General features: G+C 41.8%; 1 protein-coding gene across 6 annotated transcripts in view; it reads right to left on the bottom strand.

The window, feature by feature from the left end:
• LOC134340898 (rho GTPase-activating protein 32-like) overlaps positions 1 to 24,255 on the bottom strand; it is a 576,830-nt gene that overhangs the window by 333,729 nt on the left and 218,846 nt on the right. For all 6 annotated transcript variants that reach the window (XM_063038475.1, XM_063038474.1, XM_063038478.1 and 3 more), the window contains one exon: positions 4,288 to 4,393. In XM_063038475.1, coding sequence (XP_062894545.1) covers positions 4,288 to 4,393 — 106 coding nt within the window. The remainder of the gene's footprint in view (positions 1 to 4,287; positions 4,394 to 24,255) is intronic.

Below are 24,255 nucleotides of genomic sequence, written 5' to 3'. Positions count from 1 at the left end.
GCTTTTTAGATCCTTTCTCATTTCTTCAAATTTGGCCTTCTTCTAGTTAAGAACCTCAACCCTAGGACCAGATCTATCCTTGTCCATGATCAAGTTGAAACTAATGGTGTTATGATCACTGGAACCAAAGTGCTCCCCTACACACACTTCCGTCACTTGTCCTAACTCGCTTTCTAACAGGAGATCCAATATTGCATCCCCTCTAGTTGGTACCTCTATATATTGATTTAGAATACTTTCCTGAACACATTTTACAAACTCTAACCCATCTAGACCCCTAACAGTATGGGAGTCCCAATCAATATGTGGAAAATTAAAATCCCCTACCACCACAACTTTATGTTTCCTGCAGTTGCCTGCTATCCCTCTGCAGATTTGCTCCTCCAATTCTCGCTGACTATTGGGTGGTCTATAATACAACCCCACTAATGTGGCCATACCTTTCCTGATTCTCAGCTCCACCCATAAGGACTCAGTAGACAAGCCCTCTAATCTGTCCTGCCTGAGCACTGCTGTAACATTTTCCCTGACAAGCAATGCTACTCTCCCACCTTTCATTCCTCTGCCTCTATCACATCTGAAACATCGGAACCCCGGAATATTAAGCTGCCAGTCCTGCCCCTCCTGTAGCCAAGTTTCACTAATTGCCATAACGTCATAATTCCACGTGTCAATCCACGCCCTCAACTCGTCTGCCTTCCCCGCAATACTCCTAGCATTGAAATATATACGCCTCAGAAGATTTTTACCACCACTCACAACCTTTCTATTAGTGGATTTGCTTGAATTTTCAACATCATTTATTTTCACCCCAGCCACACTGTCAGCTCTGGCACTCTGGTTCCCATCCCCCTGCAAATCTAGTTTAAAGCCTCCCCAATAGCACTAACAAACCTCCCTGAAAGGATATTGGTCCCCCTGTAGTTCAAGTGTAACCCGTCTCTCTTGTACAGGTCCCATCTGCCCCAGAAGAGGTCCCAATGATCCTGAAATCTGAAACCCTGCCCCCTACACCAGTTCCTCAGCCACTTGTTCATCCTCCAGAGCATCCTATTCTTACCCTCACTGGCATGTAGCACAGGTAGCAATCCTGAGATTGCCACCCTCGAGGTCCTGCTTTTCAACTTCCTACCAAGCTCTCTATACTCACTCTCCAGGACCTCCTCACTCTTCCTTGCTATGTCATTGGTACCGATGTGCACCACGACATCTGGCTGATCACCCTCCCACTTCAGAACGTCATGCAAGCTATCAGAGACATCCTTGACCCTGGCACCCGGGAGGCAAAAAACCATCCTGGATTCTCTGTCACGACCACAGAACCTCCTATCTGCACCTCTAACTATTGAGTCCCCTATCACTACTGCTCTCCTCTTTTTCCACCCTCCCTTCTGCAGTGCAGAACCAGACTCACTGACAGAGATCTAGCTGCTGCAGCTTGTCCCAGGTAAGCCATCCCCCCCAACAGTATCCAATGCGGTATACTTGTTGTTGAGGAGAATGGCCACAGGGGAACCCTGCTCAGCCTGCCCTTTCCTCTTCCCTTGCCTGAAAGTGACCCAATTTCCTGTGCTCTGCTCCTTTGGCGTAACTACCTCCCTGTAGCTACTATCTATAATCTCCTCATTCTCCCGAATGATCCGCAGGTCATCCAGCTCCTGCTCCAGTTCCCTAACGCGGTTTGTTAGGAGCTGCAGTTGGATGCACTTCTTGCAGATGTCGTTGTCAGGGACACCGGAGGGCTCCCTGACTTCCCACATCCTGCAAGAGGAGCATTCCAACATCTTGCCTGGCATTCTCTCTACTCTGAACAATCTGACCAAAAAACTTACCGGAACCTACCCTGGCCTCTGCCTGTTCTCGCCGAAGCCTGTTGAGCCAAAGCCGTCCCACTCTGCTCCCTCTCACTCCGCTGCCCGCTGCATATGGTGGTCTGTTTTTAAAACTTGGCGCGCTACATTACGTGCCTGCGCAGTGCAGACCCTTCTCCCCAAGCAGTGTTTAAAAAAAAAGACTTTTTGCACCCAATTTCTTCACTCCCTTCTTCTCAGCTGCTTGCTTCGACTGAAACAAAAACCAGGTATGTTAAGAGCAAAAGCATTGCAAGGGACAAAATTGCTCCTCTGGAAGACCAGGATGGTAATCTATGTGTGGAGTCAAAAGAGATGGGAGATGCATCTTAAATGCATTATTTGCATCTGTATTTACTCAGGAGATGGATACGCAGTCTAAAGAGGTGAGGGAAAGTTGGAACAATTTCATGGACGCTGTACAGATTACAGAGGCGGAGGTGTTTTACTATCCTGAGGCAAATCAGGGTGGATAAATCCCCAAGGTCTGACAAGGTGTTCTCTCGGACCCTACGGAAAGCAAGTGCAGAAATTACCGCAGCCCTGGCAGAGATATTTAAAACATCCTCAGCGACAGGAGAGGTACTAGAGGATTGGCAGATAGCCAATGTTGTTCTGCTGTTTAAAAAAGGCTCAAAACAGAAACCAGGAAATCATTAGCCAGTGAGTCTGACATCAGTAGTGGGAAAGTTATTGAAAGGTATTCTACGGGACCAGATATATAAGTATTTGGACAGACATGGACAAATTAAGTATAGTCAACATAGCTTTGTGCATGGTAGGTCACGACTAACCAATCGTATAGAGTTCTTTGAGGAAGTTACCAGGAAAGTGGATGAAGGCAAGGCAGTGGATGTTATCTACATGGACTTTAGAAAAGCATTTGACAAGGTCCCACATGGGAGGCTGGTCAAGAAGCTTCAGTTGCTTGGCATCCAAGATGATATAGTAAATTGGATTAGATATTGGTTTTGTGGGAGAAGTCAGAGAGTGGTAGTAGAGTGTTGCCTCTCTGACTGGAGGCCTGTGAATAGTGGTGTGCCTTCATATATCAAAGTATTGAGTACAGAAGATGGAATGTTATGTTGAAGTTGTATCAACATTGGTGAGACCTAACTTGGAGTATTGTGTGCAGTTTTGGTTACCTACCTACAGAAAAGATGTAAACAAGGTTGAAAGAGCACAGAGAAAATTTACAAGGATGTTTCTGGTTGTGGAGGGCCTGAGTTATAAGAAAAGATTAAACCGGTTAGGATTGTATTCTTAAGAATGTTGAAGATTGAGAGGAGAGATTTGATAGTGGTATACAAAATTATGATGGGTATAGACAGGGTTAATGCAAGTAGGCTATTTCCACTGAAGCTGGGTAGGATTACAAGCAGAGGTTGTAAAGTGAGAAGTTTAAGGAGAATGTAAAGGAAACTTCACTCAGAGGGTCGTATGAGTGTGTAATGAGCTGCTAGCACAAGTGGTCCATGCAAGCTCAATTTCAATGTTTGAGAAGTTTGGATAGGTACATGGATAGTAGGGATATGGAGGGCTATGGCCCCGGAGCGGACTGGTGGGTGTAGGCAGCTAAAGTAGTTTCCATATGGGCTAGATTGGCTGAAATGCCTGTTTCTGTGCTGTACTTCTCTATGACTATGATTAAAGTGATGAAGAAGACTGAAACATTGAGGTGAATGCGGAATGCAAGCGTGGGTTCAATGCCGACTGCCTGTCTTTTGATCGCTGATGGGTTTGCTCTCCTGATGAAGGAGCCTGTGTGGCCTATCGCTGTGCCCGAAGAGCAGGCCTCTGTGTTCGAGCTGCGTCTCTCTGTTTCAACGATGTCAGAGGATGTTACCAAGGTTCTGCGTTTATAGATTTGGATATGACCTATGCACTTTCTCAGTCTTTATAGTTTTTATATTCTTGTTAGTCACCCATTCCTTCTCGTTTTTTTCTGCGGGTAATGGGGGTTGGGGGGGGTCGATACCTTTGTTACATTTTTGTTAGTTTTTTGTGTGGGGAAGGGGGATTTTGGGGCCAATGTTCTTGTAATGTTTCGTGCTAGGGAGAGGTGTTTGGGGGTCGATGTTCCTGTTGTGATTTGTGTAGAGGGTGTTGTTCATGTTGCTGTTTTTTTTTGTGGGGGGCAGTGAGTTTGCTATTTTGCTTTGAACTGACTCCCATGATTTTCTCTGATTCGTGGCTAACTGGAGTAGAAGAACCTCAGTTGTACACTGCATACATACTTTGTTATTAAATTAACCTTTTGAATCTTTGTATGAATTGTACACGCAAGTGAAAAGTGGTACAAAAAACAAATAATTTGGCATTCTGAATTCAACAGTTTTCAAATGCATTTCAGATAACATTCAGACTATCAGATGTAGAGGATATCGAAGCCTTTAGACATATTAAAGAATTTCAATTTGTCCACTACAATTATTACCATAGTGCTAATAGTCTCTTCCCAATCAAGACGATCGCGAGGAGGGAGGGTTAGCAGCTCTGGAAAGTAATCATCCTCATCCAGCAGTGGTGAAGCTCTCTTCAACCTGCAACCAAATTAAAATTATAAAGTCAACTACAAATACACACATAGCAGTTCTGATCAATAAATGCAGAATATCAGGAAGCTCTTCATGCAAAACAATGATTCTAAACATCAAAATTATAATTTTTTAAAGAAACAAATGGATACAATAAATGGAAATGTAGCAGCTCCTTTGGAATGGAAAAATTAAAACTGGCCCATATGCAATCTAATAAGAGCAATAATCCCATATTATTTCACCAGGATAACCAAATGAAACAGTTTCGAATCACACATCTGAATTTATAAGTCTACAGGAACTTATGGAGCAGGTGTAGACTATAGGCAGGGAATTAAGAGCAACTATGTGCCTTATTTAAGTGAAGTTTATAGTTTATAAGCTTTACTTTATTGAAAATTGGTAAAGGTTCAGGTAGATATAAAGATTGTAATACAAATCAATGAAGCCCTGGCAACATTATTCATTTCAGTTATCACTTATTGTATTACTTCGCTGCTCCCTTCAAAACAGCCATAATTATCCAGAAAGCAATACTCATTTGTGCACAACATTTAAGGCCCAAGCCAGGAACCTAATGGAATATTCATTTGGCTAGTTCACTACACTGCAGCAATACTAAAAAAAATTTAGTGTTCAAACTTAAGCAATTTCATCAGTTGGTGTCGTGACTTTGAGACAGGGATTCCCATTACCTTTATTAAAGATGCAGTGCTTCAACCAGCATCGAGATTGTACACACAGAAACACTTGTAAGATCCACATAATCTTCAATTGAGAACACAGCTGTTTCATTACAGTACTCAACTCCCCCAATCTATAACTATCATAGGACACCATGGGAACCACAAGAACCATCAGTTCAGTATTCAAAGTGGTTCTCCCAATCCTCCCAAGACATCAGCAGATACAGACTAAAAGATTTAAATTGGCCTATAACAACACAATATTTGTCATGCATTTTGAGATGTTTATTTCTAATTGTTCATCGTCATTTCTACCCTTAAATTATTTTTGCTAGAAGTTGGTATCTTTTTAAATATGTCTTTTCTTTTAAATAGTTCACACCTGGAGATAAAGCTCCTTTAATTATTGCTTCCAGAAGAAACCTACATGGGTAAATATTATCCAAGAAGAAACAAATTCATTAAAAAGAACATGCCAAAGTAAATAAATAATTCTAAAAATTGAGGCCAGATTTTTGAAAAGGATTAGAAATAACTCAGGCTGATTAGTTGCTCATCATTAAATTTCGAGGAATGGAAGACAGAGACAAAGAAGTTACATTGAGGGGGAACTGCCTAGATTTACCAAAACACCACAGAAATAGGTCCTTCAGTCAACATTCCCCATGGGCCTACCATTCATTGAGGAAGTCCTACCTTGATTTGACTTTCCTAAGTGCAACATTTCACACTTAACTGAATTAAACTCTATTTGCCATTCGACCCACTTACTCAGCTGATCAAGATCCTCCTGTAACCTTTGAAAACATTATTTACTGTCCACTATACTAACCATATCAGTGTACTCTGCAAATTTACAAAGCATATCCTTATCCAAATCTTGATATAAATGTCAAACAATGGGCCCAGCACCAATCCGAGGGACACAGGCCTCCAGTAGAAGAAACAACCTTCTAGTATCACCCTGTTTCCTGCCATCAAGCCAATATTTGTATCAAGTCAGCATTTCAAGGAAAATCAAAAGCATGGAAGTTTTGCTTCAGTTATACAAAATACCGATCTCCTTATTTAAGGAAATATACTGGAAGCAGTTCAGCTACAGCTTACTGGACCTACACCTGGAATGAAGAAGTCATCTTATGAGGAGAGTTTGGACAGGGTCCACTGGAGTTTGTTTAGAAAACCTTGAAGTGACAATTGAAATATACAAGAGCCTTACAGGGTCTTGATAGGTGGATATAGAAAGCACAGTTGTTCTGTTGGGAGAATATAAAACTCAAAGTCACTTAAAAAAAGTAAGAGAACACCTATTTAAAAGAGATGAGGTAAAATCGTTTCACTCAGAATCATTAGTCTCTGGAACACTCTTCCTCAAAAGGTGTGGAAGCAAAGTCTTTGAATATCTTAAGGCAGAGTTTAAAGATTTCTGATCAGCAATGGAATGAATGGTTACCGAGGATTGGTGGAAATGTAGAGCTGGAGTTAAATTCAGCCATGATTTCACTGAATAGCAGAACAGGCTCAAGGCACTGAGAGGCCAATCTCTGCTCCTAATTCGTATATTCAAGTCTGTGTAATATGTGGGTTTTCTGCTGCCATATGCAGTGTGCAAATTTTTGAATGCATTTGCACATTGTACATGTGGCTAATACAGCCATGGTTGCAGAGTGTACAGTCCAGTAAATTCTTTCAATTAAATTTTAATTCCTTGAGCCAAACCTCCCAAAATGGAGTTGAAATTGTTGTGAACTTGGCTCCTATAACTGCTAATGTCATATTTTGACCTTTATGGGAAATGAATACCAGATTTGACCTATGGTTTCCAGTCTCACTAGAATGAATCTTCAGTGTCCTTTTCAGTAACAGCACTTTGCTAAACCTCTTCGTGACCACATTACTGTCTATAATTGAACAGTCAGCAGCTGTACTGATATTCATACAAACACACTGGTTGCGAACTTTAAACTCAGTACATTTTCCACCTTTCCACTCGTGCAGTATCTACAGCTTAAATTTCACTCATTCAGATAATCAGATTCAGTGTTATATGAAGTCCTTGTCATGGCCTTCTGTGATGAGGTTTCCCACTGTCTCACACCTTGTATCAAATTTATTCACATCATTCAGGTTTGCTATTGGAGTTTCTGTCTTTACTACTGTCATGTCACTCCACTCTTTAAGGGATGGAGGCAGAAGAAAGGCAATTGTAAGCCAGTTAGCCTGACTTCAGTGGTTGGCGAGTTATTGGAGTCGATTGTTAAGGATGAGATTTTAGGGTACTTGCAGGCTTGTGACAAAAATAGGTCAAAGTCAGCATGGTTTCCTTAAGGGAAAATCTTGCCTGACAAATCTGTTGGAATGCTTTGAGGAAATAAGGTGCAAGATAGATAAAGGAAGTTGGTGGATTTTTTTTTGGATTTTCAGAAGACTTTTAACAAGGTGCCACACACGAGGCTGCTTATGAAGACAAGAGCCAATGGTACTACAGGAAAGATACGAGATGGATAGAAGATTGACTGATTGTCAGGAAGCAAAGAATGGGAATAAATGGGGCATTTTCTGGTTGGCTGCCAGTGACTAGTGGTGTGCCACAGGGGTCAGCGTTGGGACCATTTCTTTTCACATTGTATGTTAATGATTTGGATAAAGGAATTGATGGCTGTGTGGCCAAGTTTGCGAACAATTTGACGGGTAGGTAGCATTGAGGATCATGGTGTCTGTTGAAGGACTTGAGAAAGATTGGGAGAATGGGCAAAGAAGTGGCAGATGGAATATGGCGTAGGGAAGTACATGGTCATATACTTCGGTAGAAGGAATAAAGTAGTAGACTATTTTATAAATGGGGAGAAAATTCAAAACTCAGAGAGGCAAATTCCCCAAATTCCTCGTGCGGAATTCCCTGAAGGTTAATTTGCAAGTTGAGTCAATGGTGAGGAAGACAATACAATGTTAGCATTCATTTCGAGAGGACTAGAACATAACATTTCAAGAATGTAATGTCAGACCACATGAGTATTGTGAGCAGTTTTAGGCACCTAATCTAAGAAAAGATGTGCTGGCATTGGAGAGGCTCCAGAGGAGGTTCACAAGAATGATTCTGGGAGTGAAAGCGTTAATATATGAGGAACGTTTGATGGCTCTAGGCCTGTACTCACTGAAGTTTCGAAGAATGAGGGGGTGGGGAGAAATTTCATTTGAAACTTTGAATATTGAAAGGTCTGGAAAGAGGATGGAGGGAGAATGTTTCCTATAGTGGGTAAGATTAGAGGGCACAGCCTCAGACTAGAGGAACAGAGACGGGGAGGAATTTCTTTAGCCAGAGCATAGTAAATCTGTGCAATACAATGCCACAGGTGGCTGTCAAGGCCACGTAATCAAGTACAGTATATTTAAAAGAAAGGTTGATAAGTTCTTTATTAGTCAAGGCATTTAAGGTTACAGAGCGAAAGCAGGAGAATGACGTTGAGTGGGATAATAAATTAGCCCTGATAGAATGGTGGAATAGACATAATGGGCTGAATGGCCGAATTCTGTTCATATGTCTTATGGTCTTTTGTCTTACGGCCATACAAACGTACACCACATCGGTGCTGAAAACATGCATCTGCTGAAATTCTTTTCATGCTTTCATGAGTCACTCCAAAATACATGTATGCCTGAACACCAAAATGTGCACACTGAAGGAGTGGGGTCACCAATCCTCATCCACAGAGCCTACCGACCACAGTCAATGACTACGGGGATCACTGGTCTCTGTCCACAGTGTTTGCTGGACCAATACCCATCCATGGGGATCACTGGCCTTTGACCAGAGTACTCCAACCTGCACTCTGGCCTGACCTCAAACTCTGCCTCATCCCTGTCCCTAAACCCCAATCTAACCTCTAATTCCCTGCTCTGTCCCCAAAACCATCCATACAAACGTAAAGACTTAGACTGAGTCATGACTTTGACGGACAAAATTAGCAGATAAGATTCCACATATGCTAACTGCTCAAAATGGAACAGTAACATATAGGAAGGCACTGAAAATCTAGTCCTTTCAACAGAAGCATGCAGAGGGTCAGTCATAGACTCAGAGAAGCACAACACAGAAACAGCCCCTTCGGCCCATCTAGTCGAAGCCAAAACCACTTAAACTGCCTATGCCCATCGCCCTGCACCGGGGCCATAGTCCTCCATATCCCTACTATCCATGTATCTATCCAAACTTCTCAAACGTTGAAATCGAGCTCATATAGACCACTTGCACTGGCAGCTCATTCGACACTCACACGACCCTCTGAGTGAAGTTCTCTCTTGTTCCCCTTAAACTTCTCACCTTCCAACCTTAAGGCATGACCTCTGGTTGTAGTCTCACCCAACCTGAGTGGAAAAAGCCTGCTTGCATTAACCCTATCTATACCCCTCATAATTTTGTATACCTCTATCAAATCTCCTCTCAACCTTTTATGTTCTAAAGCAGTGGTCCCCAACTACCGGGCCGCAAAGCATGTGCTACCAAGCCGCGAGGAAACGATATGATTTGGTGATATGAAACGCTATGAGTCAGCTGCACCTTTCCTCATTCCCTGTCATGCCCACTGTTGAACTTGAACGCACGCGAGGTCATTACGCACACGTCATCCTTGTCAGCGCGGGAAGAAGATCAACTCCTCGAGCTTGCAAACGACGGCGGGCTGAGAAGTATGTTTAACATAACATCTCCGCCGGCATTCTGGATCAAAGTCAAGGCTAAATATCTTGAAATAGCCAAGAAAGCACTGAAAACATTGCTTCCATGTCCAACATCATATCTCTGCGAAGTGGGGTTTCTGCAATGAATGCAACGAAAACTAAATTGCGGAATGGACTGGACATAAGGAACCCCCTTCCAGTATCGCTGTCCCCCATCACCCCTCGATGGGGCCGTGCTGCAGCAGGGAAACAAGCCCAAGGCTCCCACTGATTCAGCGATATTGGTGTGTTGCAATGATTTTATATGTTCATACTAGGAAAATATGCGCTATGTGTTTAATATCCAAATGTTACTTAAAACATTATGATTCTATTGACTTATAAGTGATGTATAATTGACTTATCACTATATTCCTGCGAGGAAAATATGCGCTGTATGTTTAATATTAAATTTGTTACATAAACCCTTTTAGAAACGAAATTGAGTGTATTAGCCACTCATAAATGACTTATAGTTGACTTATCACCTATATTCCAGTCATGATTAACACCCCCCCAGGGTTGCCAACTGTCCTGTATTAGCCAGGACATCCCGTACATTGGGCTAAATTGGTTTGTCCCATACGGGACCGCCCTTGTCCCGTATTTCCTATGAAACCTTTCGTGCTGAAATGGCATAAAGCGAAGAACCAATTACCATTATTTTATATGGGAAAATTTTCTGAGAGTTCCCAGACCCAAAAAGTAACCTACCAAATCATACCAAATAACACATAAAACCTCAAATAACACTTAACATATAGTAAAAGTAACAATAATATGATAAATACACAGCCCAGATAAAGTAGAAATAATGTATGTACAGTGTAGTTTCACTGAACAGAATCGCCAAAAACGATTTGTAAAAAATCGGACACACAGGTGCCCGCGCAAGGCTTCATGGTCATGGTAGTCTTTCTCGGGGTAAACACAAGTGTCCCGTATTTGACTGCTACTCTTGTCCGTTGGCAACCCTACCATCCCCACGCGGTCCGCAAGAATATTGTCAATATTAAACCAGTCCGCAGTGCAAAAAAGGTTGGGGACCCCTGTTCTAAAGAATACAGTCCTAACCTATTCAATCTTTCCTTAAAACTCATTTCTCTGCACTCTTTCAACCTTATTTACATCTTTCCTGTAGGTAGGTGACCAAAACTGCATACAATACTCCAAATTAGGCCTCATCAACATCTTTTAAAACTTCAACATAACATCCCATCTTCTATACTCAGTGCATTAATCATGAAGGTAAAGTTGCGAAAGCTTTCTTTACAACCCTACCTACCTGTGATGTCACTTTCAATGAATTATGTACCTGTATTTCCAGATTCCTTTGTTCTACCACACTCCTCAGTGCCCTACAGTTCACTGTATAAGACCTACCCTGACTGGTCCCATTGAAGTATAAAACCTCGCACTTGTCTGTGTTAAATTCCATCTGCCACTTTCAGCCTATTTTTCCAGCTGATGTAGATCCCTCTGCAAGCCATGATAGCCCTTCTCACTGTCTACTACATCGCCAATCTTGGTGCCATCCGCAAATTTGCTGATCCAGTTATCCCCGTTATCATCCAGATCATCGGTATAAATGACAAACAACAAAGGACCTAGCACCAATCCCTGAGGCATTCCACTAGTCACAGGCCTCCAGTCAGAGCAGCAACCCTCTGCTCCCACTCTCTTGTTTCTCCCACAAAACCAAAGCCTAATCTAATTTACTATCTCATCCTGAATGCCGAGCGACTGAACCTTCTTGACCAGCATCCCATGCGGGACCTTGTCAAATACCTCACTAAAATCCATGTAGACAACATCCACTGCCTTCCCTCTATCCACTTTCCTGGTAACTTCCTCGAAAAACTCTGTAAGATAGGTTAGACACAACCTACCTTGCACATAGCAATGCTGATTATCCTTAATTTGTCCATCTCTATCCAACTACTTATATATCCGGTTCCTTAGAATACCTTCCAATAACTTTCCAACAACTGATGTCAGACTCATCAGCCAATGATCTCCTGGTTTCTGTTTAAAGCCTTTTTTAAACAGTGAAACAATGTTGGCTATCTGCCAATCCTCTGTTACCTCCCATATTGCTAAAGATGTTTTAAATATCTCTGCTAGGGCCGTGGCAATTTCTGCCTCCCGTAGGGTCCAAGGGAACATCTTGTCAGGCCCTGGGGATTTATCCACCCTGATTTGCCACAGGGTAGCACACACCTCCTCCTCTGTAATCTACACAAGGTCCATGAAGTTCATACTATTGACTCTGTGTTCATCTCCTGAGTAAATATAGATGCAAAGAAAGCATTTAAGATCTCACCCATCTCTTTTGGCTCCACACATAGATTACCACTTTGTCCCTAGCAATCCTTTTGCGCTGAACATACCTGTAGAATCCCTAAGGATTCTCCATCACCTTGTCTGCTAGAGCAATTTCATGCTTTCTTTAAGCCTTACTGATTTCTTCCTTAAGTGTTCTTTTGCATTTCTTGTATTCCACAAGCACCTCATTTGTCCATACTTGCCTATGCCTACTATGCACGTCTTTTTTTCTCTTAACCAGGGCCTCACGACTGCTTGAAAACAAAGGCTCCCTACACTTGATATCTTTCTTTTGTACTCTCAAAATTTCATTATTGAAGGCCCCCCAATTTCCAAGTACACCTTTGCCGGAAAACACCCTGCCCCAATCCATACTTGCCCGATCATTTCTGACACCATCAAAATTAAGTAAGAACAAAGGAAAGAGAACACCACCTCATCAAGCATCCCATGTTCTTCCTGGAACAGAGTCTGCAAATCCCAGAATGACCCTGGCAACTACCCACAAACCAACAGAACTGAAAAAACAGGGAAGTCATTCTCAAATACGAAGGTCTCAAATACAGAGCACTTCCACGTGCGAGGAACAGCATAACCGGAGGCAATTATTACAAAATAGTCACTATTAAATCTTGCGGGGAATCCAGAAAGAACTTCTTTTCTCAGAGGATGGTAAGAATCTGAAGCTGGCCGATACAGGATGCCACTGAAGTAAACTGAATAACTTGCATGCATGCAAGCGCTTTAAAAAGAGGTTGGACAAACACGAGGTTTACATAGGTATAGATAAGGAGAGATAGGAGGTGGCTTGAGTAGAGCATACAGTGGCATACAAAAGTTTGGGCACCCCAGTCAAAACTTTTGTCACTGTGAATAGCTAAGCGAGTAAAAGACGAGCCGATTTCCAAAAGGCATAAAGATGACACATTTCTTTAATATTTTAAGCAAGATTACTTTTTTTATTTCCATCTTTTACAGTTCCAAAATAACAAAAGGAAAAGGGCCCGAAGCAAATGTTTGGGCATCCTGCATGGTCAGTACTTAGTAACATCCTCTTTGGCAAGTATCACAGCTTGTAAACGCTTTCTGTAGCCAGCTAAGAGTCTTCCAATTCTTGTTTGGGGGATTTTCGCTCATTCTTCCTTGCAAAGTCTTCTAGTTCTGTGAGGTTCTTGGGCCGTCTTGCATGCACTGCTCTCTTAAGGTCTATCCACAGATTCTTGATGATGTTTAGGTCGGGGGACTGTGAGGGCCATGGCAAAACCTTCAGCTTGCACCTCTTGAGGCAGTCCATTGTGGATTTTGAGGCGTCTTTAGGATCATTATCCTGTTGTAGAAGCCATCCTCTTTTCATCTTCAGCCTTTTTACAGACGGTGCGATGTTTGCTTCCAGAATTTGCTGGTATTTAATTGAATTCATTCTTCCCTCTACCAGTGAAATGTTCCCTGTGCCACTGGCTGCAACACAAGCCCAAAGCATGATCGATCCACCCCCATGCTTAACAGTTGGAGAGGTGTTCTCTCCATGAAATTCTGCACCCTTTTTTCTCCAAACATACTTTTGCTCACTGGGGCCAAAAAGTTCTATTATAACTTTATCAGTCCACAGGTCTTGTTTCCAAAATGCATCAGGCTTGTTTAGCTGTTCCTTTGCAAACTTCTGACGCTGAATTTTGTGGTGAGGACACAGGAAAGGCTTTCTTCTGATGACTTTTCCATAAAGATCATATTTGTGCAGGTGTCGCTACACAGTAGAACGTTGCACCACCACTCCAGAGTCTGCTAAATCTTACTGAAGGTCTTTTGCAGTCAAATGGGGGTTTTGATTTGCCTTTCTAGCAATCCTACGAGCAGTTCTCTTTGGAAGTTTTCTTGGTCTTCCAGACCTCAACTTGACCTCCACCGTTCCTGTTAACTGCCATTTCTTAATTACATTACGAACTGAGGAAATACCTACCTAAAAACACTTTGCTACCGTCTTATAACCTTCTCCTGCTTTGTGGGCATCATTTATTTTAATTTTCAGAGTGCTAGGCAGCTGCTTCGAGAAGCCCATGGCTGCTGATTGTTCGGACAAGGTTTGAGGAGTCAGGGTATTTATAAAGCTTTGAAATTTGCATCACCTGGCCTTTCCTAACGATGATTGTGAACAAGCCATAGCCCTAACAAGCTAATTAAGGTCTGAGACCTTGGTAAAAGTTATCTGAGAGCTCAAACCTCTTGGGGTGCCCAAACTTTTGCATGGTGCTCCTTTCCTTTTTTTCCACTCTAAAATTGTACAAAACAAAAATAATACATTAATCTTGCTTAAAATGTTTAAAAGAATGTTTCATCTTTAACTTTATGACTTTTGAAGATCAGTTCATCTTCTACTCACTTAACTATTCACAGTAACAGAAATTTTGACCGGGGTGCCCAAACTTTTGCATGCCACTGTAAGTGACGCAACGGACAGTGGGGTCGATATGTGTTGTGCAGCTCAGAATCAGAACTAGGTTTATTATCACTGACATGTGTTGTGAAATTTGCTGTTTTGTGCAATACAAAAAATACTATAAGAAATATAAAAATTAAATAAGGAACACAAAATGAGAGCAAAAAGTGAGATCGTATTCATGGTGTTGTATATTCTTGCAAACCAACAATTAAGGATGCTTAATACTGCATGTAAAATGAACACTATTCAAAAAAAAATCTTGTGTAAAAGCAGATGTTCCGCTTGAAGAACAAAATGTGACATTTCAAAGCCCAGATTTTACTTCTTGCTCCAAGTCTATTGCTGGATGGAACAGAGACATACTGAACCACTAGGAAGAGTTTTACCAATTCCAAATTATATTTATATATAAAAATATTCAGACGACTGAATAAAGTAAAAGGAATGCTAGGAATATACAAATCGACAAAGCCAACAAAAGATTGTTTCCAGCAGAAATTATGATGCAAACCAGTAACTGACATCTCTCAACACCTCCTTCAATAGGCATTGATCCAGATTATTTTGAATCTATGATTTATTTCTGTTCCCTGGGAGATAGCTCGGAGAGAAAAGGCAGCAGGGTTTACAAAATGGATTGGAATCCAAGTTTTATGCTCATTGTGTATTAAATAACATGCTTTGTTAAGCATTCTGCTGGACTCCAAGACCTTGACCTTTTTATTTAAAGAGATTATCCTTTCCTCTAATTTTACCAGTTCTCGAGCCCGTACCTCTTCAGCCGAGAAACCTCTCATTCACATCTATCATCTTAACACCTATCCAGTGCATGAAAACAAAATACAGAGGCTGCTGAAAAGTGAAGAAATGATGATTGGCACAAATCCACGATGCAAACAAAAATTATCAACACTAAGAATTTATCTTCCTGCATCCTTCCATCCTCATTTCCACAGCAGGTACGAACTGCTCATGAACTTCCCATATTAATATCATCCATTTAGCTGCTCCCAAGTTCAGCCTGGGGTCTTCCTGGTTAGAAGTACGGGCATACCCTCTTCCTCCCTGGAGCAAAAGGAAGGGAAAACAATGTGGTGCACTGAAGTACAAAACTGAGAAATATTCCAGCACTCAAGTTAAGCAAAATTTACTGAAATACCATACTGTATGCACAATGTGAACTGCTGGCAGAGTTCTACATTTCACTTGAAAGACCAGTTTCAGTCATTAATTCAACCACATGCAACTCAAATTTACCCTGTAGCATTACTACTTTTGTGTAGCAACCCTTTCTTTGCCTGATCGTCCCTCAACCACCCCCCCTCTCCATGCAGAGGCACCCAAGTCTACCCACCCACATCAACAAAATCACTCCACAGGCAGCCTGCCAGAAAGGTCGTGGGAAAGTGTTGCCCCCACTCATTGGATTTCCTGCCTTCTTTACTTGGGAGTGAAAAAGATCTCATACATAGCAACTGAAACTAAATGCTGGATGCAGCAAGCACTTTACATTCCATGTGTTCAATAGTCTAATGCATATTTATCATGTGATCCATTTCCCTGATGCCGTGATGAGTACTTGGGTTTAAGATTTTCAAACTAATGATAACCATAGATTCCAGCATAGATTAAGGCAAATTTTAAGGAAGTAAAGTGATGAAAATAAGAAATAAAACAATGAACAGCCTAAACATTTTCACCCAAGGCAATAATTACTAGGGAAGACCATGAAAAGTGACAAATAAATTCAATATTATCTGCAAGAAACAGGTGGTCACCTCTGCTTCTTACTGATCTATCTTCTTTAGAGATGAAATGAAAATTCAACTTTTTTAACTTTATAATCACAAAATAATTACCAACACAAGTCAGTTAAGAGGGCTTAGTTGTAATACATTTGGTTCCTATCACAAGTCACTGGTGGTTTGTTAATGTAATGTAAAGGAGTTAAATGTTTTGACAGTATCACGAGTTTTTCCACAAAGAAATTTTAATACTCCAGAATCAAAATAATATTCAGACTTTTACTTTATGGGCTGGGCAAATTCAATTCAAAATAATCTTACACCAGTCCTGACTTGAAACAACACTGCTGTAACATTCCACAATGGATATTACATGTTGAAACAATGCATTCAACCGTACAGAGAAAATTACAGGCCCAAACTAGTTTCAAACTCATGTTTCAGTCATTGCTTTTTTGAAAGTCCATCATTTATTAAAAACACATTTATTCCTTTGCCTCGTGACTAGTCATACAATTGGTGAATTTATTGGCAGAAAACCTACAAAGATCAGGTGCAAATGATCTACATTAACACTCAAGATCAACATATTGAAAGGCTTCGTGTGAAAACATTATACTCCAGCTTCTGCATAACTCATTCTAAATGTGATGGATACATTATTCCATCTACTTTAAGTTTTCATTTCCTTCAAAATGGATCTTACTCCAATGTTAGGAAGGTACTGACTGAGTTCATTGCAGCTGAGTCCACAGAACCATGAAAATCAGTTGAGAGGTTTCTTACTTTTGGGCTCTGACATTCACAACTTTTAAGAATTTTCCTGTAAATTGCAAACATTGGTTTGATTTTTTTCTTAAATGATAAATGAATGCATGACACAAATTTGAATTAAGCATGCGCAGAAATACCCTCCACCAGAACAAGTTATACACACAAGAGATTCTGCAGATTCTGAAAATCCAGAGGGAACACACACAAATTTCTGGAGGAATTGAACAGGTCAAACCGCATCTAACGAAAGGAATAAAGAGTGGAGTAAAGCTGGAAGGTAATTAGTGAAGCCAGGTGAGAGGGAAGGTAGATGGGTGGAGGAGGGGGGATGAAATGAGAAGCTGGTAAGTGATCGGTGGAAAAGGTAAGAAAGGGCTGAGGAAGGAATCTGAGTAGACCAGACCCTGGGAGAACAGGGAGGATGGGCACCAGAAGGGGGTGTTAGGCAGGTGAGGAGAAAAGAAGGGGTAAGAGGGGAGCCAGAATGGGAAACTGTAAAGGAAAGAAGGGGAGGGCAAGAAATTACCAGAAGTTGGATTCATTCCATCAAGCCGGAGACTACCCAAACAGAATATGAAGTATAGCTTCTCCAGCCTGCAAGTAGCCTTATTGTGACAGTAGAGACAGCCATAGACTGACATGACAGAATAGGAATGCGGAGCGATGCTGCCTGACCTGCTGAGTTCCTCTGGCATTTTGTGTGTGTTCCTATGTTAAACAATACTTTTCAAAGGATGCAAACACCTACAGCTCAGCAGCATAGAAGTTTTGAATTGGGCATTCAGGAGATAAAACCTAAGATTGACGCCTGGGAGGAGGGAAGGCGAATATACTTGAGAACAATGTGTTAGGACTGCTGATTCTGGTGTCTTTGGGAAGGAACACTCACAAATCGAACAGATTCAGTTGTTTCTTTGTTCTGACATCAGTGCACTGACAGTGGGATTGAGAAATCTTCGGAAAGCTAATTGATGTAGGATGTAGAATGATGGATGCTTTTCACAGATTTCACTGGGGAAAGAATTCTTAGATACATTTTCACTGGGGAAAGAATTCTTAGATACAGCAGCAATTTGCAGAGTATTCCCATGTCTATGTACCCAAATCAAAGGACAGACTTCAAATAATACAGCCGAGTTGTGGAAAAGACAAATAGTAGTGCTGAATAGAAATTGAATATATAATACAGAATCTTTATTAATAAACAGCAATTCATTCAGGTCAGCACCCCATATACATTTCTAGGAGAAAAACATACTGTCCACTTTGGTATTGCTTTTGGTTCTAGTTGAGAATGAGCTGCTGTCCTCCTTCAGTGAGGGAGGATGGCAATCAACATCAATCACCTGGAGGATAGAGTAACTTCGGTCCCTTTTACACCATGCTGGGGAAGAAACGGTCCAACACAGAGCCTGCTCCATGTCTTGGAACTGGTACCCCACCTGCTATTTGCCACTTCCTGGTTGGGGTTGGGGTGGGATTGGAGGTCTGACTCTCCATAACCTCCACAACACCCACCATTTTCACTGTTCTGACAGTCACTGATTTGGTATGTACCATTTGCATGCTCACAATTCACTGCTTCACCATCCTGTGCCCCCCATTTGTGTGCTCCCAGTGCAATGAGTCAAGGTTCTCAATACAATCTCAAACACATCTTGAGGTTCCCAGGAGTCAATGGAAGTGCTGCATTTCTTTGAAAAAGCTTTGAGCACATCCTGAATTTTCATTTTCTAAAAATAATTCGGATCATTTTAAGTTACTTTTATTTTACTAATATGGCACCCCATATACACAGTTTCTTAAAACAATTAGCCCAATATTATTAGCTTAGGACAAAGTTTACAACCACCATTAAATATTTTGCTTGCTTGCTTGAAGATTGCAGATTTTGCTTTTCGGAGCTGGAGTCCCAAGGCAGTCCTACATTGAGATCAATGCTGACTGGCCACTTGTGACGCTGCTGGTGGCAGCGCTGCATTTCATTGTTTTCTTGAACACAACCCCCCACACAACCTAACAATTTCAGAATAGACGGCAACGAGACTGAAGCCAGAAGAGTTAGAAATGTACTCACCAAATACTTTGACCCATAGCTTACTGAATAAATAAGTATACTCACTTTGACCTGTTTTCTGTCCTTGCTTGTACGAAGGTGGTTTACCTATTTATGCAAGTACTTCTCTGACAATAGATGTGTAACAGCCTAATGTAACATTGTATGGAAATACAACACTGATCCAGACATGTTTTATACATTTAACAAGGTGCTTTATTAATGCAACAGAGTTAGTCAGTTTTTCAATGTTCGTCGTCAGCCGGGTCATGCTGTCCGTGAACTCCCTGTCGGTTGCCTCCATACGCTCCAGTATTTGTTTTTTTTTTAGTTTTAAGTCCTCCTGCGCGAGAGCCAACAGCAATTCCTTTAAAGTTTTTCTAGTCTGTAACTGGACAAATGCGCACCAAGTATACCGTTTCCTCTTCGCTTGTTTGCTGTGTGTCCTGCTCATGCCCGATAGGAGGAGATTCGCCCAAATATCCATTCTAATGTGGACAGAGATATTTTTTTAAATGCCTGGTGTGGGCACCTATCGTTTTTACGCGAAACAGGCGTTTTCAAAATTATCCAGTCTAGTGTGGACATAGCCGAGGAAGCAAGATTGCAGACCAATAACTAAGCAACAGCTTGTATACAACAATGCCCTCCAGAGGATGCAACAACAGTACAATAGGAGTATTTTAACCACAGTGGTATTATCTATACTAAGTGTATAATGCAACACATAAAATTTTGAGCAGCATGCTATTCTAGGGCCACAACCCTTGGAAACAGAAACACAAGATATTGACCATTGTAATGGGGAGAACTTGAAACCTTACAACAATTTTGAAAAGCGGCACAGTACAGTACAACACATTTGATCCATTTTAATCTGCTTTGCATTCTCCAAGATGGCATCACTTTCCATTATCTCAGATAATCACAAGTTGACTGGTGCCTTCTTTCATTCTTTCACTATTTCTTCTGAATTCTACATTTTGTCTTCAAATAGTTCTACTGCTGTTAAGTGTTTTTTTAAATTATTCTCACCTCTCAAATATTCACATCTCCAATGATATAACCAAGTAGCTCTGTCCAATATCTAAGCAATTATTGTGGACTGCAAAGCTTGATGGGTTCCATTTAAAAGCCAAGCATGATGACCAATTTAACAAAAACAAGCTGCAAAGCTAGCTCTGACTTGTACAACCTATATTGCCTACGTGAAAAAGGTGGTTTTATTTGTTGCTGTATATCCTTAAGATGTCGGCTGACTCACCCCATTTCAACTCAGATAACTAATCCTGTGCACTAAAGTACTAATAAATATTCAGAATCATTTATACAAAGTAGATAGCTAATTTCTGTCATATAGCTACACTGAGTGTACTGCTCTGACAACAAAAAATAAAGGTGTTTCCTGAAACTTCTAATCCTCAAGCTGAAATTTGGCAAATCTCAGTAAATTCTGACTTGTCCACAACTGGGGCCAAGGCAACATCTTCAAACTTGGCAGCCTATATGACAATGATGAGTGTTACAAGGTCATAATGACAAACTACACACTGCTCCTTAACACTGCTTTAATTTCACTTCCAAAGCAGAAAGCAAGCTCAGGGCATCACATCACTGTCAACAAACCTTTAAACATTAAAATGATGCACAAAGTACCATGAGATTTCAGATTTATTAAGACTTAACATTTAACATGAACCACCACAAAATGTTAAAATTTAGTATGCTAGCAGAAAATTGTCTCAAATGTTTGTCTGAAAATGAAGTACAAAATATAGTGACAAAAACTCAAAATAGTGATGTCCAAACATGTCCAGCAACTAAACAAACAAAACTCTTCAAACAAAATGTACAACAGCCCAGCTGTGAGCTCTCTGAGCAATCGCGGCAATCACTTTCAGCTCTATCAGAAAAAGTTCAGAGGGACTGAAGATGAAAATTTCTCAAGTATAAAACTGGTAAACTTTAGTTACCAATCAAACATTCAGCATTTGTACTGGAAATAGCTACCCGAAGGTAAATCAGGATTCACACAATTTAAGGCATTTAAAGGAATTCAAACATATTCTGTCAAACAAATTGAATGGGAATGGCAAATTTAGATCCTCCAAATGAGTCCATAGAGTGAAAGACGAGGAAAAAGTGAGGCTTATGACGGATATTGAGTGTAATAGCGTAGAATACTTAAGCAGCACAAAAGTGAAATTAAAACAGAAGCAGAACAAGTGAAAAAAGACCTGCAATTAAAATTAAAGGAAACCAGAATAAAGTTTGATAAATAGTGGATTCCGATTAACTGGGCAGCAGTTAATTAGGGCAACTGCTTGTTTGGAACAACTCTTAAAGAACAAAAACTAATCAAGAAAATAGCCTGGATTCCCTTTATTTAGGACACCATGCTGCTTAATTGGGATAGGAGACTGTTACCTAATAGTTTCTAACTAGTGTCAGTCGTGTATATTTGTGTGGCAATTAGACACTACACCGTGTTTAGAGCGAAAAGTTTTTAAATAGTGTCACTTGTGTTGTTATTCATTTGAGCCAATGATCACCGAAATAAAAAACACTACTTAATGCAAGAAGGCAATGAAGGCAGTCCATTGTCTGCACGAGGCACCTGCACTGATTTTGTTCATTACAGTCAATCAAAAGATGATGGCAGCGTACACTGGCTGAATTTCTCCATCAGTAACTATTAGGAACTCCCATCCACTGCCACCAAACTCATAGTTCCCTTACCCTGCAATGCCCACCTTGACCTCCTACCCAAGATCCACAAACCTGACTGTCCAGGTAGGCCCATTGTCTCTGCCTGCTCCTGCCCCACTGAATGGAGTCGTGTCCTCATACGTCGACTCCATTTTATCCCCCTTGGTTCAGTCCCTTCCCATCTACATCCACGATACTTCTCATGCCCATGGTCTCCTCACTAGCTTTCAATTCCCTAACCCTGAATGCCTTGTTTTCACGACGGATGTTCAATCCTTATAACACTTCTATTCCCCCATTAAGGCCTCAAAGCTCTCTGCTTCTTTCTCAAAGGAAAAAGAGTACCAACCAGTTTCCCTCCACCACCACCCTCCTCCACCTGGTACAACTGGTCCTCCTCCTTTAACAATTTTTCCTTTGGCTCCTTCCACTTTCTCCAGACTTGAGGGGAGGGGTAGCCTGCATGGGCCCTAGTTATGCCTGCCTCTTTGTTTGCTACGTAGAACAGTCCATGTTCCAAGCTTTTCCTGGTAATGTTCCTAACTCTTCCTCCACTACATTGACGATGGCATTGCTGCTGCTTCATGCACCCATGCTGAGCTCATCAATTTCATCAACTTTGCCTCCAACTTCCACCCTGCCCTTAAATTCACTCGGCCCATTTCGAACACCTCCTTCCTCTTTCTTGATCTCACTGGATACAAACTGTCAACTGACATCTTTTATAAACCTACTGATTCCCACTGTTATCTTGACTATAGCTCTTCCCTCCCTGTCTCCTGTAAAAATGCTATTCCCTTTTCTCAGTTCCTTCATCTCTACTGCATCTGTTCCCAGGATGCGACTTTCACTTCCAGGACATCAGAGATGTCTTCCTTCTTCAAAGAACTGGGTTTCTCTTCCTCCACCATTAATGCTGCCCCTCACCCACATCTCCTCCAAATGTCCACGCTCACCCAATCTTCCTGCCGCCTTAACGGTGACAAGAGTTTCTCTTGTCCTTACCTACCACCCCATGAGCATCTGCATCCAACACATCATTCTCCACAACTTCCACGATCTCCAAAGGGATCCTACCACCAAACATATCTTCACATACCCCTCCCCTTCACTTTCCACAGGGATCGCTCCCTCCACGATTCCCTTGTCCATTCATCCTTCCCCACTAATCTCCCTCCTGGCACTTATCCCTGCAAGTGGCCACAATGCTAAACCTGCCCTTTCACCACCTCCCTCACCTCTATTCATTGCCCCAAACAGTCCTTCCAGGTGAGCAAATACTTCATCTGCAAATCTGCTGGGGTCATCTATTGTATGCAGTGTTCCCGATGTGGCCTCCTCTACATTGGTGACACCCGTCGTAAATTGGAGGATCGCTTCATGGAGGACCTTTTTGTTGAGCACCTCTGCTCCATTTGTCAAAAGCGAGACTTCCAAATATTTTCATTCTAATTCCAGTTTCGACCTGTCGGTCCATGGCCTCCTCTTGTGCCACAATGAGGTACCCTCAATGTGGAAGAGCAACACCTTATATTCCATCTGGGTATCCTCCTACCTGATGGCATGAATATAGATTTCTCCTTCTAGTAAAACTAATTTTCCCCTCACCTTACCCTCTTCTATTCCCCACTCTGGCCTCTTCTCATCATAAACACACAATAATCTGCAGATGCTGGGGTCAAAGCAACACTCACAACACGCTGGAGGAACTCAGCAGGTCGGGTAGCATCTGTGGACAAGACCTGTCAACATTTCGGGCCGGAACCCTTCGTCAGGACTGAAGAGGGAAGGGGCAGAGGCCCTATAAAGAAGGTAGGGGGAGGGTGGGAAGGAGAAGGCTGGTAGGTTCCAGGTGAAAAACCAGTAAGGGGAAAGATAAATGGGTGGGGAAGGGGAAGCAGGGAGGAGATAGGCAGGAAAGGTGAAGAAGGAATAGGGGAAAACACAATGGGTAGTAGAAGGAGGCGGAACCATGAGGGAGGTGATAGGCAGCTGGGGGAGGGGGCAGAGTGACATAGGGATAGGGGAAGGGAGGGGGAGGGAATTACCAGAAGTTGGAGAATTCTATGTTCATACCAAGGGGCTGGTGACTACCCAGCCAGTATATGAGGTGTTGCTCCTCCAACCTGAGTTTAGCCTCATCATGGCAGTAGAGGAGGCCATGTATGGACATATCTGAATGGGAATGGGAAGCAGAGTTGAAGTGGGTGGCTACTGGGAGATCCTGTCTGTTGTGGCGGACGAAGCGGAGGTGCTCGACGAAGCAGTCCCTCAATCTGCGTCAGGTTTCACCGATGTAGAGGAGGCCGCACCGGGAGTGCTACACCCGTCCCTACACCTCCTCTCTTGCCACCATTCAGGGCCCCAAACAGTACTTCCAAGTGAGGCAACTCTTCACTTGTGAGTCTTTTGGGGTC

This window comes from Mobula hypostoma, chromosome X2 (genome assembly GCF_963921235.1).
Source record: "Mobula hypostoma chromosome X2, sMobHyp1.1, whole genome shotgun sequence".
NCBI lineage: Eukaryota > Metazoa > Chordata > Chondrichthyes > Myliobatiformes > Myliobatidae > Mobula > Mobula hypostoma.
This window is presented reverse-complemented; position numbering and strand designations above follow the sequence as displayed.